The sequence below is a fragment of the Muscardinus avellanarius genome, assembly GCF_963383645.1.
Source record: "Muscardinus avellanarius genome assembly, chromosome: 2".
NCBI classification, from domain to species: domain Eukaryota; kingdom Metazoa; phylum Chordata; class Mammalia; order Rodentia; family Gliridae; genus Muscardinus; species Muscardinus avellanarius.
This window is the reverse complement of record NC_137787.1, coordinates 58811653-58837863: the sequence shown is the minus strand read 5'-3', so window position 1 is coordinate 58837863 and position 26211 is coordinate 58811653. Positions and strand designations below refer to the sequence as shown.

The window sequence follows — 26211 nt, the reverse complement described above, 5'->3', positions numbered from 1 at the left end:
AATGGAAGTGACTTTAATTATTGCATAAGGCTGTGGTGAATATAAATGAGCTACTGTATCAAATTGCTTGGGACTTTTCTGGATGTAAGGGAAGTAGTTAATGTTGTTAGTCACTCATGCCTGTTACGTGATATATTTACTGAAGATAGAACCTGACCCTACATTCATATCTTTTTACTTATTTTTATTATTATTACCAACAAATAATTTAATGCTGATGAATTGAAATTTTGCTTTTTTCTCCGTTTAGAATCTCAAAGTAGTCTTTGTAGATTTTGTAACTGTTCATTAGAAGAAAACTTATAAAGCTAAGCTATATTTCATTGGCTTTTTAAACACAGTTAAACTAAGGGGGAAGAAAATTAGGTTTCCAATTTATTATTTAACTCAAGAAGTATGTATCTCCTTTGGGAGTTGGATCTTACTCTTTAACTCCCAAAAGTGAAATCTAAGTGCAGTGATTTGTGTTGTTTCCAAATGCAGGCAGCTGCTAGAGAAGAAATCCTTGCAAATGGAGGGAGCCTGTCACACCACCATGGAGGTATTCTTTTTGGGGCATAGAATTTCTAGTCTTTCTACTTTAAAAAATATGTGGTTCAGTAAAATGTAGGGAGAATCGCTGATATGAGTAATTTGAGAGCACTTGAGATTTCTTAAAACACTTCTTGGTCTTAAAATAGCTGTGACTAAAGTAGGTAATTAGATTGTGGTTGTAACCAACAGAAGCTTGGTTTGACAGGCGTGCCTAGGAATGGAGCCTAACCAGCATTCTGAGTTCTCAGGGGCCTCATGTTACCAGAGAATAGTCCAGCTTGCCTGGGAGATACTAGACCATTATAGCAAAAGTTTTTAAATGAAGAGGGGGGGCCTTCATAAATGGGTTTCAGCCATTATTGGAATATAACTGGTTATCAATTGTGTATATATTGAAAAGTTATTTGCCCACCCAAAACACAATAAATTAATCAGGACAGGAAATGAATAAAAGATTTTTTTCAGGATTTTAATGCTGTTTTGTTATTGGTAATCATTTTTTGTGTTTTTTTTTTTTTTTTTTTTTTTTGGTGGTACTGGGGTTCCTGGAAGCCCTTCTATCTCCGGGCTACACTCCCAGACCTATTTTTACATTTTTATTTGGAAACAGGGTCTCCTAAGCCAGCGCGCGCGGCTAGCTTCGAACCTGCGCGATCCTCCTGTCTCTGCCTCCCAAGCGCGGGGATTACAAGCGTGCGCCACCACGCCCAGCATTGGTAATCATTTTTTTAAGTACCAAGTTTGTCAGAAAATTCATCACATCACCAATAAAAATGATTTTAATATCTACCTTTGTAAGTTTAGGAGAGTAGTATCAGGTTAGTCTCTAAAATACTGCCAATCTGTTATTAAAATTATAATTTTTGAGATCTGCCAGTTTTCCTAAAGAAAACTTTGTGTGTGTGTGTGTGTGTGTGTGTGTGTGTGTGTGTGTGTGTGTGTATATATATATATTCCTTCATGTGATTTAATAGAAAAATAAAAATGTATCAATTTAAATTTCTAAAAATTAATTTTTAGCAAGAACATGAAGACAAATGACTACCCAGTTTAAAAATTGAGCTTCTGTGCCTGCCATGGATGCCTCAGATCCCTCTTTTCCTATTTTATTTTTATTCATAGAACTTACTATCTAGTATGCTACATATTTATGCTTTTAAAAATTACCCTTCTCAAGCCAAATGTAGTGGCTCACACTTATAATCCCAGTACTTGGAAAACTGAGACAGGAGGATCATAGGTTCAAGACCAGCCTGAGCAACTTAGTAAGACCCTGTTTGAAAAAGGGGGAGGAGGCCCAGGGTCAGAGGTAGAATGCCTCTGGGTTCAGTGAAGGAAGGAAGGAAGGAAGGAAGGAAGGAAGGAAGGAAGGAAGGAAGGAAGGAAGGAAGGAAGGAAAACAAAGAGGAAAAGATGCTATATGCCAGCACCTAGAACTGCTGGGCCTAGTCAGCTTCTGTATAGGCGTGTAGAATAAATGATTTTTGATTAAAAAAGAGGAGAGGACTAAGAGGGCCTGTGTCCAGATAACATTCTTGGCAGCCAGGCCCCAAGAAGAGTGCTAATGTAGATGAATGAAATAGAAAAACAATTTCCAACCCCACTGTACATTTTAATCTTTTGCTCTCACCTTACTTTTAGGATTTCTTAACTCCCACAAATAAACTTACAAGTTAGTTATCTGATATGCACTAAAGTGAATGAATTTGCCATTTCCCTCCTTTTTCTCTCACTATTTTTTCTCTTGATGGAAGTTCCAATGAATGTTAGCATGGCAGAAGTAAAGAGAGAAGGAAAATGGATGTTAAAAATCTTCCAAGTAGAACTAAAAGTTTCTGATTATGCTAAAAATCTAAACCTAATTTCAGAAATTTAAGAAAGCATTTTATAAAAAATGTTTTCTTTAAAATTATCACAAGACCATTATAAATTATTTAAAATAATTTATATTCTATTTCAAGATGACACTGTATTAGAGACTATAATGATGTATTCATGTATCCTTCATTCTAAACTGATTACATAGAGGGAGGAGGCAAAATAATTTAGACATAATTACCTGATTGAAGAAAAAATAAAATGTCCTTTCAGTAATCGAGAATTTTGCCTTTTGGTACATGTCTGCAGCCAGCAATGCACCTTCTCCTTTAAAAGGAGAAATCTAAGCCGGGCATGGTGGCACATGCTTGTAATCCAGGCATTTGGGAGATTGAGACAGGAGGATCACTGGTTTGCGGACAGCCTCAGCTACCTACTGAGTCTCTCTGCAGCTTAGTGAGACCCTGTTTCAAAATGAAGAATAAAAAATAGAGCTGGGCTTGTAGCTCAGAGGTAGAATGTCCCTGGGAAATAAAAGTAAGTAAATAAATAAATAAATGTAGATTCTGTGATAGTAAATGTAAAAGAACTCTGTAAGAAGCAAGAATGGCTGACTCATGTGTATAAGGATACAGAGGTGATCATATTTAGATGATTGGGTATTATTTGAACTCTTTCTTTAACCATGGGACAGTGTTCTGAGTTTACTCAAGCTTCAGTGTCAGAAATTTTGTAGAACTTGGATATGACCTGAAGCACTGTGGAGGAGAGCCAGGCCAGCAGTGTTTTTCTTGCCCAGTGGCTTTCTACCTCTTTAGAATCTATACTAATCTATACTTTATACTACTCTCTCGAAGTAGCTGTATGTGAGGTGCTGGAAGTTTAATATAGTAGAAATTCTGGCATAATTTATTTAGAGATTCCCCAGATACAGAGAGCTTTTTGCACGGCTGTTGTAGAACGTACATAAATATACGTAAAGTAATGTATTGTAAAGTTTTTGCTGCCGAAAAACTAAAATGTGCACAAATTTAAATAATAGCATAAAGTATATAGTCCAGTAGAGTAAATATTACAGGATGATCACAACTGGGGATTGTGATGTCACTACTTTAAGATAAAAGTCTACCCTTTTCTTCAAAAAGCACTCAGAAGGTGACTTTAGTAAACATGTAAATGCTATATGTGCTGAAATAGTGATAAGAAGTAATAAAGGAATAAGAAAATAAAAAACACTTGTGCTGTAACATTTGTTGAGGGCTCTGTATAACTTAATCTTATTCCTGCTTAAAATGCTATAGGGTCAATTTTATTCCTGTCTTTTTAAATTTTTTTTATTGGTGCATTGTAGTCATATATCTTAGTGGGGTACAAGAAGGTAGAGGCATACACGCACACATCACTCATTCAGACCTTCCCCAGTGCCCACCCTATTTCTTCCCCCCTCCCTCCTTCTCATGTTTGGCTTAGTGACTGACTTATATGATATGTTTGTGAATGTACGTCATGTACATTAAGGAATTTCCCTCTACCTCCTCCCATCCCCCTCAGTTAGGTCGCCCTAGCTCTGAGTGTGTAGTAACAGGCCTCCAAATCAGCAGTAATTGCTAGTACCAGAATTTGTATTTGAACTCCTCCTGCCTCAATATTGTTTTTCTCTTACTTAAAAGACCAAGATATCTGAAATTATTAAAATCTTAAAAGAATGCTGGGTGTGGTGGTGCACACTTGTAATCCCAGCATTCGGGAGCTACTTAGTGAGGCCCTCTGCAACTTAGTAAGACCCTGTTTCAAAATAAAGAATTAAAAACTAGGGCAGAGGGTGTAGCTCAGGGGTCAAATCCCCCTAGGTTCCATCCCCAGACCTGCAAAAAAAAATCTTAAAAGAATGAGACTACTGGGCATTGGTAGTAAAAATTCTACCCTTGTAGAAGGGCATTCAGTTACCCTTGTAAGGCCAGTATTTGGGAAACTGAGACAGGAGGATTCTAGGTTTGAGGATAGCTTCAGTAAGTTGTGAGAATTTTATCAACCATAGGACTGGGGATGTAGCTTGGAGGTAGAATGCCTCTGGATTCAATTCCCAGTTCTGGGGGGGGGGGGGTGGGAGGGAGTGAGATTGACAGCCTCTGAAAAGAGATACATAATTTAAGTAATATATATGAGAAGACACACTATTAGGCATTATTATTTTTCTTTAAAAATATAAAATTTTTAAATTTTGACATCATCCAAGTTAATTACCTACTCTAGATAAACAGATGAACAGAAATAAATAAAAATTTAATTTCCTCATCATAGATACTTTTATTTTTTTTCTCAGTATTTATCCATAAGTCAGTTTTGCTTTCTGGAAGTTTATACTTCTTGACTATAGGAATCTTTCATGTAAGCAGTATCAGGTAATAAAACAAATGCAGGTCATGTTACAATCAAACGACATATAATTTGTATGTGTTTTCAGGTTCTAGATTTGGAGCCCTTGTCATAGACAAATAAAACGTCTGGTGAAATAATTTATTTTTAGAAATTATTTGCTTGAGGTTAAATATAGCAAGGTTTAATTACATATTAACTTATTGAGAGGCTCTGCTACATTTAAATATAATTCTCATTTCTATCCTGTTTCCCATATTTATGCTTCTATATTTTCTATGTGGTCAAAATGTGACTACAGGCTGTGTGTGGTGGTGCACACTTGTAATCCCCACGCTTGGGAGGCTGAGACAGGAGGATTGCGCAGGTTCGAAGCCAGCCTCAGCTACTGAGTGAGCCTCTCAGCAACTTAGTGAGACCCTGTTTCCAAATAAAATATAAATTAAGTCTGGGGGTATAGCCCGGAGGTAGAAAGCCCCTGGGTTCCATGCCCAGCACCCCCCCCACACACACACACACACAAAGTGACTACAAGGAAACAAACTCCAAACAACCTGGTTTTCTCTAAAACTTAGAGAAGGAGCCATAATAAGCCTGAATACAAACACACTTTGGGTATGCTGATATAATAAAGATGCTGCCCCTGTTCTAAACCACCAAGTGTTACAGTGCTATGGAGCTCAGCGCCCAGCCCATCATCCCCCCGTGTTCACTCACTTTCTCAGGACATCTCCATCTCAGTGCCAGTACTACAAAGACCTCTTAGCTCACATCTGCTGTCTTCTACTGGGGCTACCGCAGTCGCCTGCTGACGGATCCATCTGCTTCCACTCTGCTGCCCCATTCCCATTTCTCTTACTGTCCAGAGTAATCTTTTAAGAAAACTGTGGTTTCTCCTCACAGTCAGAATAAAACCCACATTCCTTAGCAGGGCCTTCAAGGCTGTAAGTGGTATATCTGCCCATGTCTCTGTCCTCATTTCTGATTACTTTTCCTCTCCAGCACCATTGGCCTTCTTTTTATTCCTCAGATATACCATAAACCTTTTCCCCCTTCAAGGTCTACGTTATCCCCAGATACATGCATGGCTTACTTTCTTTTATCTTTTAGGTCTCCAAAAGAAATCTCACCTTTTTAAAAATATGCTTTTATTGGTGCAGTATAGTCTCACGCGATAATGTAAATCATGTTGACAGTGACATATATGCACACACCCTTGGTGCCCCCACCTCCCCATGATATTGGTATATTCACCTATGTATACATAATCAATGGTAGTATTTCCACTAATGAGCCCAGTCTTCCTCCTTTGCTTCTCCTTAGACCACTTCCCTGGCTCCACTGAGTTTCTCCTCCATTATCTGGAGTCCCTCTAGTATCCCAATAGCTTGCACATATTAGAAAAAACATGACCCTTCACTTTCTGTGACTGGCTAATCTCACTTAATGATCTTCAGGTCTTGCCATTATATTGCAAATAACATAATTTTATTGGTCTTTATTGCTGAGTAAAATTTCATTATGTGTATATCCCATAGTTTTGTAATTCACTCATCTGTTGATGGATACCTAGGTTGGTTCCATAATCTGGCTATTGTGAATTGTGCTGCTAGAAACATGGGTATGCATATATTACTATAGTTTTCTGATTTCAGCCCCTTTGGAAAGGTGTACCTAGGAGTCATATAGCGAGATCATATGGTGGGTCCATTCCCAGTTTTCTGAGGAATCTCCACACTGATCTCCATAGCCATTGAACTATTTTGCTATTCCACCAACAGTGTAGAAGAGTTTCTATTTCCCCATATTCTTACCAACATTTACTGGTTTTTCATTTCTTGATGATTGCCATTCTGATTGGGGTAGTCAGATTTCAGTGTAATTTTGATTTGTATCTCCCTGGTTTGCTAAGGATGTTGAACATTTTTTTACGTATCTATTGCCAATAGATTTGTATCTCTTTTGTGAAGTGTCTATTCAATTTAGTTGCCCATTTCATGATTGGGTTATTTGTTTTTTAGTGTAGTCTTGTAATTTCTTTGTATATTCTCAATATTAGTTCTCTGTCAGAGAGATAGCTGATAAAGATCTTCTCCCATTCTATAGGCTTCCTCTTAAGGCTTTTGATTCCCTTTGATATGCAGAGAACTTTTTAGTTTAATGCTATTCTGCTTATTCATTCTTGTTTTAATTTTCTGAGCTTTGGGGGTCCTGTTGAGGAAGTTTCTACCTGGGATTACAAGCATGCGCCACCATGCCTGGCTTCTCCATATGAAATTTATGACTGCTTTTTTAGTTCTAAAGAATGCCACTGGTATTTTGATGGGAATTGCATTGACTCTGTTGCTCACTTTTGGTAGAATGGCCATTTTAATGATATGTATTCTGCCTATCCAAGAACAAGAGAGATCTTTCCATCTTCTAAGATCTTCAATTTGTTTTTTGAATGTTTTAACATTTTCATTTAGAGGTCTTTTTACCTTCTTGGTTTTGAAATTATTGTGAATGGAATTGTTTTCTGGATTGGCATATAGAAAAGCTACTGATTTTTTTTAAGGTTTATTTTATATCCTGGTGCTTTACTCTAGTAGTCTTTTGGTTGAGTTTTTTTGGGTCTTCTAGATACAGGATCATGTCATCTGCAAATACATTTAATTCTTCTTTTCCTATTTGAATTCCTTTGGTATTTTGCTCATCTTTTATTGTTCTGGCAAGAGTCTCCAGGACTATATTGAAAAGGAGTGGTGATAGTGGGCATCCTTGTCTTGTTCCTGATTTTAAAGGGAATTTCCAGTTTTATCCCATCCAGAATGATGTTAGCCTTGGGTTTATTGTCTATTGCCTTAATGATGTTGAAGGACATTTCTTCTATTCTGATTTTCTGCAGTGTTTTAAACATGAATGAGTGTTGGATTTTGTCAAATTTTTTTTCTGTATCTTTTGACATGATCATGGAAACCTCACCTAGAGGAGTCTTCCCTGTGTTTCGTGTAGTTTCTGCGCTGTCCATCTGAGTTCAGCTCAGTGAGGTCACTGACTTTGTCTTGTTTGTCACTGTATCCCCCAGGCCCTGGAACAGTGACTGGCTGTTCTACGTAGTTCTGTCTTTTGGATGCTCGTGAGCATGTTCAGTGAGTGAGTATGTGGGTGCCTAAGTGCTCACGGAACTTGGGGCAGTTTCTCAAATTTTCAGACAGCTCTAAATCTTTCATGTTCAAATGGCAATAGTCTCATTGCTTATTTACTTTGAACATTTGATATCAGGCCTCATTGAAGCCAGGCATGATTGAAGCCAGGCTGAGACAGGAGGATTGCAGGTTCAAGGCCAGCCTCAGCAACTTTTTATGATTCTGTTTTAAAATAAAACATGACCATTGGAGAAAGGATTACAGTTTACTTGAAAAAGACCCATGCATTCAAGGGATATGATTCAACAATGGACTTACTTTTCATCCATAACCTGCAGTTGGCCACACTTTATAGAAAGGTTTATTAAAATCAGTATGAAAGAAAAATAAATTTCTTTCACAGTATTGCCTATGAAGCATGCTTGTAGAAAAATGTATATTTTCATAATAGCTCCTCTGTTTAAAATTAATAATTGATTTCTAAGTGTCTAATGTCAGTTGCTGTTCAGCATAGTTTTCATAAAGAAGAAACCTTTTCAAAATAAGTTTTAAGTGGTGTGTTTAATTGCCCCAGTAAACTTAATCAATACTAGCGCTTTGAGACATCACTTACTTTTACTTTTATTAATGCAAGAAATTTCCCTTGATTTACACTCTGAATTGAATGCTCAAGTTAACTCAGAATAGTATCTTTATTTACTGACCTTCAGGTGATGTCATGACACCCTCAGTACCATTTTTGAGTTCCAAAGGAAGAGCTGGGGGTTGGGAGAATATTGATGCAATTTTTCTTAGAGGGTTTGGCCTGTAATTGTGATTAATAACAGTTGCTTTCACTATCTGGAAACAGACAGGCTGGTTTGTCTGCCTACAATCATGCTGTGATAAATGGAGCTATTTTAACTCTGGTTTTGTGTATCAAAGAAAACAGATGTAGTCTGGAACTGGAGGCTATAGGAAATATAAAGCCTGCTTAACTTAATCTTTATAATGCTTGTTTTTATAACTGACGAGCTGGTCAGTCTAAACAGCAGAGTTTATGTCAGCCAAGTATTTAATTTCAGTTTAAGACAAATTTTAAGTTGTTCATTTGCTAAAATTATACCTAACTCCTTGTCAGAAAGTAAAAAGTCTTGATTAAGTATAGCCACTCCTAGAGTAAATATTGGTGTCTTTATTTAACCAGAATTATTTCCTTTTGTAATAACAGGGCAGCCGCTCTTAGCTCTTTTTGTGGCCTTACTAGGATCCAATAGTATCATAAATTTTTAGAGCAAACGAAGACTACTCAGAAGAAGCCGAGCAAAAAGATCAGTTTTGAAACCATTTTTTAAAAACTTATAGTGTGAAATAAAAAGGCATAGAGATTGGAAGGAAGAAATAAAACTGTCTCTAATTGTACATTACATGATTACCATTGTAGAAAATCCCAAGGAATATACAAAACAGTAAGATTGCAGAATATAGTATCACACAAAATTAAGTGCATCTTACATGTTAATAGCAAACATATAGAAACAAAAATTTAAAGCACAATAACCATTTACAGTTGTGCAAGAAAGTGAAATAGGCATATGTCTAATAAAACATGTTTGTAAATCTTTCATATATACAATCTATATTCTAAAAATTATAGAATGTTGATGAAAGAAACCAAGTAAGATACAAATAAATGAAGAGACACTGTTCATAGGTTGGTGGAGAACTCAACATAGTAAAAATGTCAGTTCTCTCCAAATTGATCTATCCATTTAATACATTTTCTATCAAAGTTTAGCAAGAAATTTTTGTAGTTATAGGAAAATGGTTCTAAAATTTATGTAGTAGGGATAAAAATGAGAGCACTCAGTCTACCTAATTTCAAGAGTTCTAGCTGTTGCAATCAACACTGCATGGCATTGAAGGAAAGACACATAGATCACTGGGATGGAGTAGGAAACCCAGAAAAAGATGCACACAAATATATCTAGCTGCTTTTGACAAAAATACAATTTGGTAGAGGAAGCATAACCTTTTCAAGAAATAGTGCTGAAGCAATTGTACATCTGTAGGGCGAGAAAAAGAAAAAATCTTGACCTAAACCTCACAACATGCAAACATTAATTCAGAATGAATAATGAACTTAAATACAAAACATAAACCATAGAAAACTTATATTTATAAAACATAAATCTTTTAGGGGAAAAATATAGGGGGAAATCCTTAGAATTTAGAGCTAGTCAAGGAGTTTGTAAACTACAGCAAAAGTATAATCCAAAAAGGAAAAATGGATAAACTGGATTTTATCAAAATTAAGAAATTCTACTCTGCAAAAGTCTCCAATAAGAGGATGAAGAGAGAGAAGTTACAGAGTGGGACAGAAAATAGGTACGAACCACATATAAAACCAAAGGTATAAATAAGTACTCTCAAAACTTAAGAGCAAAATTCAAACAATTCAATTAGAATATTGGCAGATTTCACCAAGGAAGATCTGCAGTTAAATTAAGAGATGCAACATCAGCTCTATTCAAAGTAGCCCCCTACTGGGAGCAGTCCAAATGTCCTTCAACTGATAAATGGCTAAAAAAAAAAAAAGAAAAACTGAAAAAAATTACTTTCATACCATGAACTACATTCAGAAAAAAAAAAGAAATGAACTACTGATGTGTATAACAACTTGGCTGACTCTTCAAGGAATTCTGCTGAGGGTGTAAAAGCCAGTCCCCAAACAGGGTCTCACTGAGTTGCAGAGATCCTCACCAAATAGCTGAGGCTGTCCTTGAATCACAATCCTCCTGTCTCAGCCTCCCAAATGCTGGGACTACAAGCATGCACCACCACGCCCAGCTTAATACTTTTTATTTTAACTAACATCTATGCAGTTCTTTCTGCTTGGTGTGTACTTACTGTTTTATATAACAGAATTCCACTAGGAATAAGATATAGCCTGAATCTTCAAGGAGCATAGGATACTTTCTGTCCTTTCCTACTCTTATCTATCTCATGTTATTAGACCTGTTCACTTGATTTGGTCAAATGGTTTCTGTTGTATGGGCATCGATTGCTACTCAGATTTAATTTTTAAGTGTATTAACCATCATCTGTGAACATATAGTAGAATTAGTGCTTGATTGTGGTTCTGAAAAGAGGTTGGATTCAGGTCTTGTGATCTATTATTACAACGTAATACTTTAACCATATTTTTGGTTTCATAGTCTATGAAGATCTACCGAAGGGTATAAGTCTGTGTATTAAGAAAACAGACATTTCAAATATTGACCCCATAAGAGGAAAATCTTATAACAATATTGGGTTTAAATTGTGTTAGTAAAGTTTGTAGTTTATGAACCTGTCTTCATGATATCTGAAATTTCATTAGTTGAAAATAAACAGATAACTGAAATCAAATATAACCTTTGGCACCACTGAACATTAAGTTCATCTTTTATGGACCTTGAGTAATCATATGCAGTACTCTCAGAGGATGGATGTTAGCATCCCTGTTACAAATATATCAGCAGCCATTCAACATACACCTCCACCAAAACCAACCAAACAGAACTGCTTTATAATAAGCACCGGCAAATGGACAGCTTAATCCTCTTTTCATGTGGATGCTCTCATCTGAAGAAATGTCCTCACAGACGCACTATGTAACTCAACTCATAATTGTCCATGTTTTTCTCTATTCCCATTAGAACCTAACAAGTTTCAGGGTGCCAGAACCCCGGCAAGAAATTGGTTGTCTCTGCAGGACTGGGTCCTTACATAACCGGCCAGTAGTTTGATCAGATTAATTAAACCTAGAAATAAAGTACATGCTCAGATCACTCCTATAAGCAATTAAATCTAGGTTTTAAAAAATAAGACTTATAGATTAGTGCTAAATAGGTTTCTGGGATGCTCAAACTAAACTTTCAAAATATAGGGCTTTTTTTGTTTGCTTGCTTGCTTGTTGTTTGCTTGATTTTCAGTGGTAGGGATCAAATCCAGGGAATTATCCGTGTTAGTCGCTTGCTCTGCCACTGATCTCCACCCCACACTCAAACAGTAGTTGTAATAATAGTGGTTAGCTGCATGTGGCTTTGGCTGAATTCTACTTCTGCATTTTAGTTTCTTTCAGTAAACTTCTAAACGTATGGCCTATTTCATAATTTGTAAATCTACAAATGTCTTTAACATTATAAGCAAACATAACTTAAAAAGCTAAAATATATCTAGCTAAAAACAGACGTCTATGACCAACAGATGCCCCCTATTCTTTTAATTCATTTTTTATTTCTTGGTACTGGAAATTGAACCCACTTACTTCCAGGCTAAACACCCAGTTCTTTTTACTATTATTATTTATTATTATTATTTTGAAACAGGGTCTTGCCAAATTGCTGAGGCTGGTCTTGAACCTGCAATCCTCCTGTCTCAGCCTCCAAAGTACTGGGATTACAAGTGTGTGCCATCACTCCCAACTGATTTATCCCTTTAATATATAGAATCATCTGGTAGTTTCTGCTAAGTCTTCAGTCCCTTTAACCAAAGAGTAGTTCCAGATAATGTTTGGTTGCTAAGATGGCTATCATGTCTGCATTTTTCACATACAGTATCACTTTGCCCCTTTGTATCTGTGCTTTAAAGACTCCCTGTTTGTCCAGTCTGCATTACATTATTAGGAATTAATCTGTAGAAAGGTAAAGTCTGTTGTGAATTTAAGCTGAAAAAGACACCACCACCATTACTTTTCTATAATGTCTAGTATTTGGCCCATCTTTTTTTTTTTTTTTTTAATCTTATAAAACACATTTAAGACTTGAATATTTGGCTTACGTACTCGGGGCATTTTTTTTTTTTTTTTTTTTTTAGAATAACAGTGAATTGTGGAATTACAGGGTCACTATCTTATTTTTGAAGATAGTAGACTTGTCATTTTGTAGTTAAAGTATTAACTTTAGGGTTTCTAGAGGATCAGAAGTTGATAGAGTACACTTGGGTAAGTAGCTATGAATACTGCATACCAGATGACCCAGGTCTATAAATAAGAACAAAATTCATGTGGTTTGAATCTGCATATGCCTTTGCAGTGGCTGTCACATACCAGGTGTGTCTCAGGCTGCCTCTTATTAGCTATTTTTGCTATTTTCATTCATTCATCCTCCAATACTATAATATAGCATGCTATATAAAAGAGAATTATTTCTTCCATTTCATAAAATGAGCTGTAGCCGGGCGTGGTGGCGCACGCTTGTAATCCCAGCATTCAGGAGGCTGAGACCAGAGGATCGCGGTTCACGGATAGCCTCAGCTACGTATTGAGGCCCTCTGCAACTTAGAGACCCTGTTTTAAAATAAAAAATAAAAAAATAGGGCAGGGGATGTAGCTTGGAGGCCAAATGCCCCTGGGTTCCATCCCCAGACCCGCAAAAATAAATTAAAATGAGCTGTGCAAATGCTTGATCAAGTATTAGTAAGCATATACAGATGGGGTTACATGTGTACACATCACTATAATCAGCTGCTTTTTGAATGCCTTGGCAGGACAAGTTAAGGATTGTATAGAGGGCATTGTTGTTTAGCTCTGGAACAGGTCTTCTATTTGGAAGTGTCTTCCTTCTGTGGAATTAGGCGTGTGGTGTTTTGTTATGGTTTTTCATTGATACATCTTACCATTCTGAGGTAGCCATAGAAAGTTCTCCAGAATGGTAAGACTGTTTCCAATAATCCCCCTGTTATTAAGATACATTGAGTATTTTAGCTTAGTGTTTTCTTTTTGTACAATGTAATTGACTTAATTTGTTTAGCAAAACCAAAGACTTTTAGTCCCTTTAACTGCATAAGCCATGACTTTCAACCACCGTCTCCATTTCTGTTATCAGTAGCCGAAGAATCCACAGACTTACACCATCAAGGGGTTAAATCTCATCAGTTATGTGTATGAGGGGCCACAGCTATTTCAGCTGTACTGTCTTTTTTTTTTTTTTTTTTACTTTCTAGTTCACTAATCAAATGTATGTTAGATTGATTATTGTAAAAGTATAAACCATAGAAAATTTGACAAGATAGATGTGTAAATTATCCTTCTGACAGAACTAATGATGCACTCCAAGCACCTTCTGTTTCCTAGCGCTTGGTGAGCGACTTCATTAAATATGCAGTGGCTGTTGGGTGGCTTCTCAGATGATGGTTCAGTTCCTTGTGGAATTGCATTATTACTAGAGGTGTAAAGCCAGGCAGACAAGCTAGCTGTTGGGCATCCCGCTGAGCTTCTAATGTGCTCCATCTTGTTGGAGCAGTTGTTTGCAGTCTTTTCAGGACAATTACATCTATAACCACAGGACACATTCAGTGAAACTATATTACAGATAACAGTGGAGACTGGCATTGACTGCTCTCACCCTCAGTTAAAAAGTTACTTAGTATAGTACTGCCACTCAGTGTAGTTGCATTTTTAAAATCTTATTGAGCAAATCTGGAAATAACTGCTTTTTTAGTGCTTACAATCACAACATAAGAATTGAAGATCCTATAGATTCTTATTAATGGGATGCTCATATAGTGATTGCAGACTGTGTGAATAGGAAGTTGTACCGTCTAGCTTCAGATTTTAGAGCTTTCTTTAAAAAAAAATTATTCTGTATTTTTTTTTCTGAACCTCATTTCCCTCATCTTCACACCAGCAATACTTTATTTCTAAAAGCCAAGTAGAAGTCATGTTATTTATTATTTTGATGATAATTTGATCGTTTCCTGGAGAACTGGACACAAAAGCTAGTTTGAGTTGAGCTGAAGTGGTGTTTAAGGTTTCCCAAAGGCATAGATGCTGTGATGTACTGCTGCAGCCTGATAAATGGGAGTGCATTTGAGAGTGACAGGCCAAATACTTTAATGAAAAAAGGTTTCCCATTTCAGTTGGCCAATTAAATCACTGTTGATGACTTTGGATCATTAATGAACATTTGTGGAAAATGACCATTTGAGTTCAATTATTATAATAATGCATATGTCTAAGAAGTACCAACTGCAAATAATCCTAACTGTAAATTAAAAGACTTTCCCATTTTGCCATAGATACATACTGCTTTGCTTTTCAATGTTAAAGTTGACAGTTGAGACTTCTTTTATGTATTCTTTCTTATAAAAGTTCTACTTTGGAAAGATTATGTTTTTCATTGTCTACTTTTCAAAATATGTATCCTGCTAATCATTATTTTATTTCATTCTCAAATTAGATTAGTAATATTTAGAAACAAAGGCGCATATTATACAGTTTATGATGGATTAGGTATCTGATTTTTTTCAGAGCCAGAATATTCTGCAAATCTGGAAAAACAGTAGGAAGAAAATAATTATTATATGGGAACATGTAAATTTATTTTACATCACTGTGACAATAAAATGTAAATAGAAAGCTGCATAGCTAGATTGCCCCCATAAACCTATTAAAGGCTCAGAGTTTTAAAAAGTTTTTATGTTCCTTAAGATATTTTGAATATTTATATACTGTCATTTTTGCTAAGTATAGCTAACAAATTCATCTCAATATAATGTTTTTCTTCAGTTCATTTTCTCTGAAGCTTTGGCATGTTTTGGTAGTTAAGATGGGAGTGATTTCTTTTGAAATGCATGTTTTTCTCATCTTGTTATTTGTAAATGGGCTGTAATCTCAGTGCAAGTTTCTTTCAATCTCCATTTCATAGTTTACAAAGAAAGGAGACACTGGAGCACAAGCTTCCCCCGGGAATGCATTGGGCTTAATGAGCTCGATAGTCTGGTGGGCTCAATAAATCAAATACAGCAAAACATTTCTCATTTTTGAATAAAAGCATTTATCACACAGTGTTTGTTCACTCGTGGTCACAAGATTGATTAGTTCCTAGCATCATAGTGTATATTGAAGCATTTTTGATTTTGTTTTTCCAGTGGGCAAGTTACGGAAGCAGTGGCTAAAGGAAAGTATCTCTGATGTCGGCTTTGGGATGCTGAAGTCTGTCAAGGAATATGTGGATCCCAGTAACATCTTTGGAAACAGAAACCTTTTATAAGTCTATTAGTATCATTATGAAAACTTTCACCTTTTTTTTTTAAGCCTTCAATATGGTTATACCAGTAATCAAGTATGTCATGGACTATATTTTGACTATATTTGTTTTTTGTTTTAAAATAAGTTTGCTTTCATTCTGTAATTTGTTTTGTTTCCACATCTCTGGAATTGACAGATGGTATTCTTAAATTTCTCTTGTTGTAAGTGTATCAGTTTACAGCCAACTGGTTGTTGATTCCAGTCTCAGGCAGCACAAGTCTACCAGTTATTTTAGAGGAAGATGCTGCCAGCTGTTATATATTGATGCTTCCTCCTGAGGAACAAAGGCACATTTTGTTATCATTTATTGTTTTCTAGCCTTTTTCTGAAAGAATATTTCCGGGAAGCAGAGATCTAGGGGAAGATTCCGCTGAGGAGTGGTACATGTGTCTGTTTTCTAAGAGCATATTTTACTGTGAGTCGGTTATTAAGGGGGAATATTCATGAAAGAATATAAGTAACCTGTTACTAGAATGCCTTCAGTTCTGTAAGGGGTTTGGCCTACAATTTCCTTTGAAATTAGTAAACAATTGTAAAACCTAAAATTTCCAATATACAAATTATTCTGTGAGGGGACACATTTTTTTTTGTTCTCCATATTTGTATCACTGCGGTAACCCAATGTTACACCCTAGATCATTCATAGTATGTTTTGTAAGAAAGCCTAACTTATCACTCATTGTATGTGAAGGTCCAGTTTACCGTGAAATGAATGCCTTTCTCCATCCAATCTAGAGTCCTAATGTTTCTGCTGTCTGTGCTTGTTGCTGAGCTGCGGAAGAAGCTGCCACAGGAGCAGAAGGAAGACTCCTGACTGTGATGTCTCCACTTGAACAAATTGTTTAGCTAAAGAAAACAGTCATCACTCAGCTATTGAATTCAAAAGCCTCAACAGTTTAGATGATAGAAATCTATTTTTTAATGAATCCAAATAGCATGGTAAATTTTCATGTAAAAGTAAAGTTTCAATTCAGTTCTTAATAATGGTTTAATGCTTTTTTGAATTACTGGTTTAACCAAAATTTTTAAAATACATATTAATGCATATACCTTAATGAAAAGTTTGAGATAGCCTGTTTCTTAAATAATAATAAAAGAGTATTAATCACATTTAGCCAACATTTTTACATTCAAAGCTGGCTATTAAAATAAGAGAAACGATTGCTTCAAATCACTGTCCGTCAAGGTTCACAATTCACATTTTGAGATGGATTCTTTTCTTACTGCAATATCTAACTTTTGATAATTTTTTAAAATTAATATTTAATCAGATAATATAAGTCAAAATGCAGATGATCCTTTAAAAGGACACACTGTCTATGTAGCAACAGCTCTAAACTATTTTTGGGCAGTTTGATACCTTTTATATCTGAAGTAGCCTTAACCAGAAAAGTGAAAATTTAAAATTGACAAAATGATATTTTTAAAACTTCAAAATGATAACTAATTTTTAACTATTGAAATTGGCCTCAAATTAACCAACTTAAATCCATAAGCAAATCAAAGTTACAGTCTAACAACAAAAACTAAGATTATGTGTTTTTTAGAAGCTGCCTTTCTTCACTGTTGATTTATTTTTAATTATAAAATTTCTAGCAGGTCTTTGCTTAAGGCCCATGATGATTTGAAATAGTTGGACATTGGTGAGGAAATTGCCTCTAGAATTAAAATTTTATCAGCATTATAAAATGCATCTATTCAAGAAGGTGATTTCTCTAATTGGTGATCAAAATGTAAATTTTAGTAAGGTTCTATTATCTCATTGGAAATGTATACATGTTTCTGAGCAATTAAAAAAATAATAAAACAGATTCTTAAGCAGATCTATTCCTTTGCATGTGATTGCTATAGCATTCTTTCCCAGGGAGTTCAGATTTCAACCACCATGGAAATCCATATTTGATATTAGGAATCTATAAATGTAACATCTGAAATTGTTGTATTCACCCTTCTACATGAACCTAATAGAAATTAGTGATTTATGTCTTTTGTTTTATTTTTCATGTATGCAGCAGGACCCTCCAACCTTGATTTTATAATAGTGACTATTATTGTATAATAGTGACTACATTTTGAGGGATCATGTTGAAATACAGGAACCTTCATCAGTACTGTTTTACTCTGATTTAGCAAATTAGAAAGCCTTCCCCAACTTTCACACATCCACTTCTGGGAGGTACCTCAGTCTAGACTTAGAGTCTTGGAGGACTGAGTTCATGAATATGCACAGAAGCATTTAAACCATGCCTCTTATTTTTGATGTATCTGGAAATGGTTCGTGAAGCTTAAGCCAGAAAGACACTGTTTATATAAAGCTTGTTGATTCATTTTAGGTAAGTTTATTTCAAAATTGCCTATTTGATTTTCTACATTGGGTAATGTGGACTCCTCTTAAGTTAGTCATGTGGATGTCACATTTGGTTGGGATTTCAGTGGGAATGGGAACTTGGCTGCTAATGAGAGATGACACTGAATACTAAAGGCTCAATATGAACAGGCTTTATTGATCCTTAGAGAAACCGTTGCCTTAATGTTTGGTGCAATTGCAATATATAGGGCATAAATGAATTTAGTTTTAAGCTAAGTAACTTGAAGCTTTTTCAGTTTAATAAGAATTGTGAAAGGCACATGTTTCTTGTGCTCAGTATTATACCATGAAAAAGAGAATTAAATTCTTTCCTCTTTGAGGAATTAGTTTCTTCCTAAAAGTGCTTGCGTATTAGAGGACTACTACTATAAATGTATTCATTAAGCTGGAAGCCATCTAGTTTGTATAGCTGTGTTTATTTTGGAACAAAAGCGCAATAAAGGATGAGCTGCCGTCATTGTGTGTATTATACACATGGTGTATATTATACAGATGGTTCTCCCCCCAAAATATTGCATTAGTAACTAAGTTCTAGCTTGCATTTTTCAAAATGCCTTTCTGCATGTTGGCCCAAGAGATTTCCCCTGGTTATATTCTTTCATAGCTACAACTTCTTAACTGTAGCCAATCAAAGTAGCTCAGAAGTCATAAGCCAAAATTGTTCCCTGAAGGTCTTCACGTGGGCAGGGTTTGATTGAGCTTCTATTCTGTGTCAATGTTAGGACACAGTTGTTTACTATGGATTGATTCACAAATTGCATGTGGGGGTCCTTGAGGCAGCCAAATGGAATGCTGTGGAAAGCTATCTACATATTAAGAATTACTGAGAAAGTTAAGGAGAACTTTAGTCATTTTGTTTACCACTTAATCTTTAGCAACTTTGATTTTAGTTAGGGCATAGCTTATGATAGAAAAAAAAGAAAGTGCCAGTGCCAGTTTAGGACTGGCAGATTTAGTGCTCCACTTTTGGCTTTATTACTTATGGGAGCTTGACTCGGCCCAGGACTTTATGTTTTCAGATGAGCCATATATCAATACACTCATTTAATTCTCATTAATTTAACATTCCTGAAAAGGAAATAAACTTATACATTGATGCTGAAATCCAGAAAGTGTGAAAGATTTACTTGAACTGTCGGAATATAGTGTCTGATAATGAAGGATGTTAAGTTACTCAGCTTTCTCTTTCCTAAAGCCAAATAGTGTTTGTCTTCAGTGTAAAGCGTAACTATAAAAACTGCTTGTATAATGTCAGGAGATTATAGAAACATATTATTAATAAAATGGACTTGTGTCTAAGAAAGTTTTTCTTCAAAGGGAAGTATGAAGGTGTTTTTTCTTCTGCTTGTATATGGGTTTTTCCTTTCAATTTTATCATGGTATTTCTGATTAGAAAATAGGAAATTAATTTTTATCATTTTACTGATGTATAATCAAGTACAACCTATGATTAAATCCTTTTGGATTTATAGTTGAATATATCATTAACTAGGTTGTATTGATCTGTATTTTAAAAATCAATGTTAAATTCTTAGGAGGCAGTTAGTCTTCTGTGACTCTGAAGCATTCCCTTTTTAACCTTGGACGATCCTCAGAGAATGAGCATTCTCTTGCTATCCTAGTCACAGCAATGAATTTCTTGACAAAGGAGAGTAAGGACCATGGATAGAAACCACATTTAAGCCAAAGAGCCATCACAGAATTCAGTGACTTCGGTGACTGTGAACATAAAAACATTTCTTTTTTTCTTCCCAAAGGAAATTATTTTATATATGTTTTTCACAAGGGAAAAATAATACATTAAGTATTGCTAAGAACATTTTTCAAATACTGGGAATTCTCATTCTGAGAGACAGGGGTGGAGAGAGGGAGAATGATCTGTCTTAGTGTATATTTTTAAGTAACACATACATGTTTCTAAGCATCCTGTTAGCAGTGTTTTTCATGAACATCACAAGTACCTTATGAAACGTCTTTCAACTCCTAATTATATTTGAGTATCAAAAAAAAAGACATGCAATGCTTATCCTGGTATTGTTTCTATGAATTATTATTGCGCTACTTAAACAATATCCCCCCCAAAGCTCATAGTGCCTTGTTGGGATCCCCCACCCCCACTGCCGCTATGTAATCGCCATTTAAAATGAGTGGGAGAGAATGAGTCTTTGAAGACAGAGGTGGTTTAGCAGTTCAAGGCTATTCCTCTTCAGGAACACATCAGGAATTAAGCAGTTGTGTGAAGAAACACTGATCGTTCTTTCCACAATGTTGGTCAGTATCATCTGGCATATTTAGTTATATGGTGGCCCAGTACTCCCGTACATCACTCAGTCAGTAGGATTTATACCTACCTTTCATCCCTACATTTTCATTTCTGCTGTCCCAACCTCGTAGCCCGAAGATGTGGCTTGGGAATGTGGCACACCTGCTGCGCCTGAGACACTTACGATGTGCTTTTCAATATTTGCTCACACCGCGTCCTGAGCCTCAGAGCCTGGGAGGAGACTTCTTTTCCTTATATTGTGTGTCAGTCCTTTTGTGTGATGGTGCCTTCGGAGTAATGAATATTTCTGTTCCTGGACAGTGACAAGTCTTATACGCAATATGTGTAGGTCTTACTAATTGTTGTCCTTTTTTGCTAAGCCTGTGAAATACTTTGGCTCTGATACAACTTGACTTGAATAAAATCTTATCCTGAGTCTTCCTCCAAGGCAGTACATATCCCTGCCGGTACTGTAGTAATTTTTTGGGAATGATATGTGGGGGGTAAGCACTTGTATGTAAGCCATTATACTGCTGTAACTAATGCATACAAACAGTTCTCTTTACACTAAGTCTAAAAGTGGATATGTAGTGGGAAGGGAAATTCCTGAGAGATTCCAGCAGAGCTTTGTGAATTTAAACTGAGCCACCCTGTTTTCCACAAGGGCTCAACGTGTAGTCTATAGACAGTGCTTTCACTGTATGTTTGGATTCTCCTTTTAATGGTTTTCCTAGAGTGTATGTTCTATAAGCAAATGCCCATCTGTGTTTTTTGAGATGTGCTGAGAACAAATAAAATAATACCAAAACTGCTCATTGTTACAGAAATGTTTTTTATATTCATTTCATTTAAGCTTTGTCAACAGCATCATGCAGTACTAAGAAAAAACAGATGTGGTTCACTCTTTACCCAGGAGTAGCCTCTCTAATAGTGAACGATGTGCCCACAAATACTGACTTTTGTCCTGCTTGTGGCTCCCATACTGGAGGGGGTTGGCGGGTGTTGCTATCTGGACTCTTGAAATGACTGAAGATGAGACCTGTTGAACTCTGTCTCACATGATACATTTCAATAATCACTAGCCACCCAAGACTTTAGCTCTTCTATTATTTAGTTAAAGAAAGCAATTTTCTACCTGGCCTATATATGTTCAAACAGAATGAGCCTTAGAAATCATTCTGTCTTTTGTCTACTCTCTACATAATTGCTATGCAACCTTCGCCATTGTCCAGGACACCCACAAATAGCACTTCTTCCTGAACATTTGATGCAACCAAGTGGAAATTTACTGCTTCTCCAGAAGGCCATTTCCAACTTCTGAAGTTTTTTTCTTCTTAGATAAAAATCTTTTTACATCAGCCCATTAATATAACTTCCATGTTTTATAGTCCTAAAGAATTGTCCCCTTGCTTTGTTGCAAGGCAACTTTTCATGTTTTTCTGTGTGTGTGTGTGTGTGTGTGTGTGTGTGTGTGTGTGTGTGTGTTTGGGGGGGGTGAACCCAGGGGTGTTCTACCTCCATGATGCTCCCCCAGACCTTTTTGTTCTTATTTTGAAATAGGGTTGTGCTAAGTTGCTGAAGGGTCGTGTTAAACTGCTGAGGCTGGCCTCTAAACTGTGATCCTGCTGCAATCTCCTAGATACTGATATTACAGTCACAGGAAATTGGGGCAGCAAGCTTTATGGGGATTTGAGTCTGGCTGCTGGCAATGTTAAGTAAACAACTGCTTAATGTATCATTGAGTAAAGCTGCTATTTGTGGACAAAATGTAAAAATATGAGGTGGGCAACAGTATCTCAAGTGGAACCTGGACAGTCTTTCCTGGCCAAAAGATCAAGACTGTGGATCCTGCAAGCCCCTCCTTGTGAAGATATCTGCCAATGCGACTTTCCCTATATTTTTAAGACTTTCTTTTCTTTTTTTTTTTTTTTTTGTGGGTTTGGGGATGGAACCCAGGGGCATTTGACCTCCGAGCTACACCCCCTACCCTACTTTTTATTCTTTATCTTGAAACCGGGTCTCACTGAGTTGCAGAGGGCCTCACTAAGTAGCTGAGGCTGTCCTCGAACCTCGATCCTCCAGGTCTCAGCCTCCCGAATGCTGGGATTACAAGCGTGCGCCACCACACCCGGCTTTTTTTAAAGACTTTTAAAGATTTTGATACAGTTCAAAACAGCCTGTTTATTTCAACTCCTTCACCACCAAACTTGGGGGTAGGGACTGCTTCAGTTTCTCTGCCTTCTCCTTATCTGTGACGACCAAGGTATAAAGGTACCTGCTGCAGTGGACTTTAAACTTCACATTATCCGTGTTTTTATTTTTTTTAATCTTGTCAGACTTGGCATCCTTTCGCCTAGTTGTGAGCAGAAAAATCCTTGATTTATTCAAGTGTGTGTGTGTGTGTGTGTGTGTGTGTGTGTGTGTGTGCGCGCGCTGGGGATTGAACCCAGGGGTATTCTACCTCTGAGATTTATTACCCTGGCCCAATATTTTAATTGTTTTGAAACAGTGTCTCACTAAGTAGCTGAGGCTGGCCCACTAACCTAGATCCTCCTGTCTCAGCCTCCCAAGTACTGGGATTACAACATGTGCCACCATGCCTGGCTTTGAGTTTTCTAGGGTGTGGCAACGGTATGCAAGAACGTGGACAGGCACCTGGCTCTGGATTATTCTGGATTCTTCCCTGTTCTTTTGTAAAATGAAATTTATGAAGTCATTTCTAATTCAGTGATTCCAGTTGAATTCTATTTGCTCCTGCTGAACACTGCCCTAAAACTGATTATTAATTTGAATTTTAATTTACTTACTATGCTGTTTTGTTATCACAACAAAGAGGCAATTTTGTTATCACAACAACTCTGTAAAGTAAGTAGTATTGTCCCCTTTTTGCTGGTGAAAATAAAAACAGGTTTGGTTAGGTTAGGAAACACCTACTGTTAGTAGCTAGAAAGTGGGGTTGCTGATTTTCAGCTAGGTGTGAGTGAACCACCTCTGCTGGTGCCTCACTGCGCCAGGTCATGGATACATTATTGTTCTTAATGCAACACAAACTGTTTCGATAAGTTATACACTTTACAGATAGGCTGGGAATTGAAATAACTGTTTAAAGAAATGTTCATTATAATCTAGAGATGATCTGTAATCTAGAGATGATTTGTATTATTTGAAAAGTCACAATTTCTTAAACCCATGCATTTAATACTTAAGGTTGATATTTGTTATACTTTAGGGTGCTGAAAAGGTGGCATATATCTTATAGCTAGGGTGAAAATACAAGTTTAAAGTCTGGTGCTTAAAGCTGGGCATGGTGGCGCACGCTTGTAATCCCAGCATTCGGGAGGCTGAGACCAGAGGATCGTGGTTTGTGGACAGCCTCAGCTACTTAGTGAGGCCCTCTGCAACTCAGTGAGACCCTGTTTCAAAATAAAGAATAAAAAATAGGGCAGGGGTGTAGCATGGAGGTGAATACTCTTGGGTTCCATCCCCAGACCTGGGAAAAAAAAAAAAAAAGTCTGGTGGTTATAGTTAGCAATTATGCAGTTGGAGAACTAAGAACCCAGATTTACAGACTCATCATGAACTGTGCTGTTTGGCTTAACACTAAGGACATAGCCTAACGAGTTAGAACTAGAGAAAATCCCAGTGTCGTTTTAGTCTCAGAAGCAGGACAATAAGGAATAACCGGCAGTGGATGGTGGATAGTGAGCCACAAGTTACACCAATGCCAGGAAGCTACTCAGAGGAACAAGAAAAGTTTTCTCAAGAAAGAACAAGCTCTAAGGGTTTTCACATCTCCCTTTCATTGAAAAACAAAAGGAACCTAAAACAAAAACTGAAAATGTTTATTTGAAATGAAAACTTTGTCTTTGGTGGTGTTATCCTTTTAAGTTGTTTTGATAGCCATACTACTTATCTGGATTCAGACTTCCAGCACTGCTGAGCTCTTAGGACACAGTATATGAGCCCAGGAGAGGACTGTGAGGCTGTGAGGTCAGTTACTCTCTTAAAGCTTCCCTTTCTTTCTCTCTCTCTCTCTTTCTTTCTCTTCTTTTCTTCTTTCTTTCTTCCTTTCTTCTTTTTTTTTTTTTTTGTGGTACTGGGATGGAACCCAGGGGCCTTTACCTCCAGGCTATACTTCCAGATCTATTTTATATTTTTATTTATAAACAGGGTCTCACTAAGTTGCTGAGAGCCTTACTAAGTAGCTAAGGCTGGCTTCGAACCTGTGTGTACCTCCCATCTCAGCCTCCCAAGAACTGGTATTACAAGCATGCACCACCACGCCTGGCTTAAAGCTTCCCTTTCTTACCTCACGTCTCCTAATAAGTTTATGTACTTGAGCATCTAACATAGCCTTCTATGAACAACCTGTTCCACTGTTGGGTCAAGCCTCTCATGACAATTCTGTATGGGTTTTGTCTGGGCTGCTCCTGTAAGCCTGTTATGAACCTATACCAATGCCCCTTCCCTCAGGGAGGGAGCGTCATCTCCTGTGGTTACAGCTGTCCTTTTACAGATAATTTGCCTCCATCTCCATGCAGTTCTCCCTGTTCCAGGGGTTTCATTCTCATGAATGGGTCAGTTAGCCACTGTACGGCCGACCTTCACAGGTGGTGTTAGTGTAAACATCCATGCCACTGCTGAGCTCATGTCCAAAGAGGAACTATCATGAAGAACACAAGTCAGTTGACAGATGTATCTTATCACTCATCAAAGGAAATTGCTTCGTGGCTTTGCACAGAAAGACCAAATTCTTGTTCATTCATGTAATCTCAGCTATGGGGGTTGGGGGAGCTGAAACGGGAGGAGCCCAAGTTCAAATCCAGACTCAGCAACTTAGACCCTGTCTCAAAAAGGGCTAGGGTTGTAGCTCAGTGGTTGAGTGCTGCTAGGTTCAACCCTCCGTGCTAAAACAAAACAAGAGCCGGGCATGGTGGCCCACGCTTGTAATCCCAGCATTTGGGAGGTGGAGACCAAAGGATCATGGTTTGCGGACAGCCTTAGCTATTTAGCGAGGCCATTCACAATTCAGTGAGACCGTCTCAAAAAAAAAAAAAAAAAAAAAAAATAGGGCTGGGGGTGTAGCTCCGTGGTAGAATGCCCTGGGTTCCATCCCCAGTATAAAAATAAATAAGTGGTATTACAATTGCATGGTCAAACTCAGTATGTGCATGTGTAGAGATCATGGGGTAGACTAACATTAAATACTGGTTTTTACATTGTATCTCATTAAAAGAGACTGCAGATATTGGGAAGAAATCTAAGAGGGAAAGCTTTAGATAAATGGAGAAATATCTGTTTTTGTTAAGAAAAGTACTGGCACATCACATCTAGGAACATAGAACAAAGCTTTTCATCTGAGCTTTGGGGATGGAAACTTTTGATCAAATAAAATATAGGGACATTGTAAAGTCATTTACATTTTACAATAAAAAAAAGCAGAGCAGAGTACTTTGAATATGATTTAAAACATGTATATAGTAGGGCTTGGGATGTAGCTCAGTGGTGGAGTGCTTGTCAAACATGCATGAGGTCCTGAGTTCAATCCCCAGTACCACACCAAAATAATAAAAGATATATATCTCAAAAATAAAAAATAGTAAGTGCTCTCAATCTCCCTAAGCTCCTCCAAGCCTCAGATCGTGGACTTTGTAAATAAGGCTCAAGAGAC

General features: G+C 36.9%; 1 protein-coding gene across 1 annotated transcript in view; it reads left to right on the top strand.

Moving 5' to 3' along the window:
* The window catches only part of AGPS (alkylglycerone phosphate synthase), a gene marked incomplete at its 3' end in the record, with an annotated part of 134566 nt that extends 118695 nt beyond the window's left edge, over nucleotides 1–15871 (top strand). The window contains exons 19-20 of the mRNA XM_080690333.1: nucleotides 484–541; nucleotides 15750–15871. Of these exons, the coding sequence (XP_080546459.1) occupies nucleotides 484–541; nucleotides 15750–15871 (180 nt within the window). The remainder of the gene's footprint in view (nucleotides 1–483; nucleotides 542–15749) is intronic.
* Nucleotides 15872–26211: the final 10340 nt, after the last annotated feature.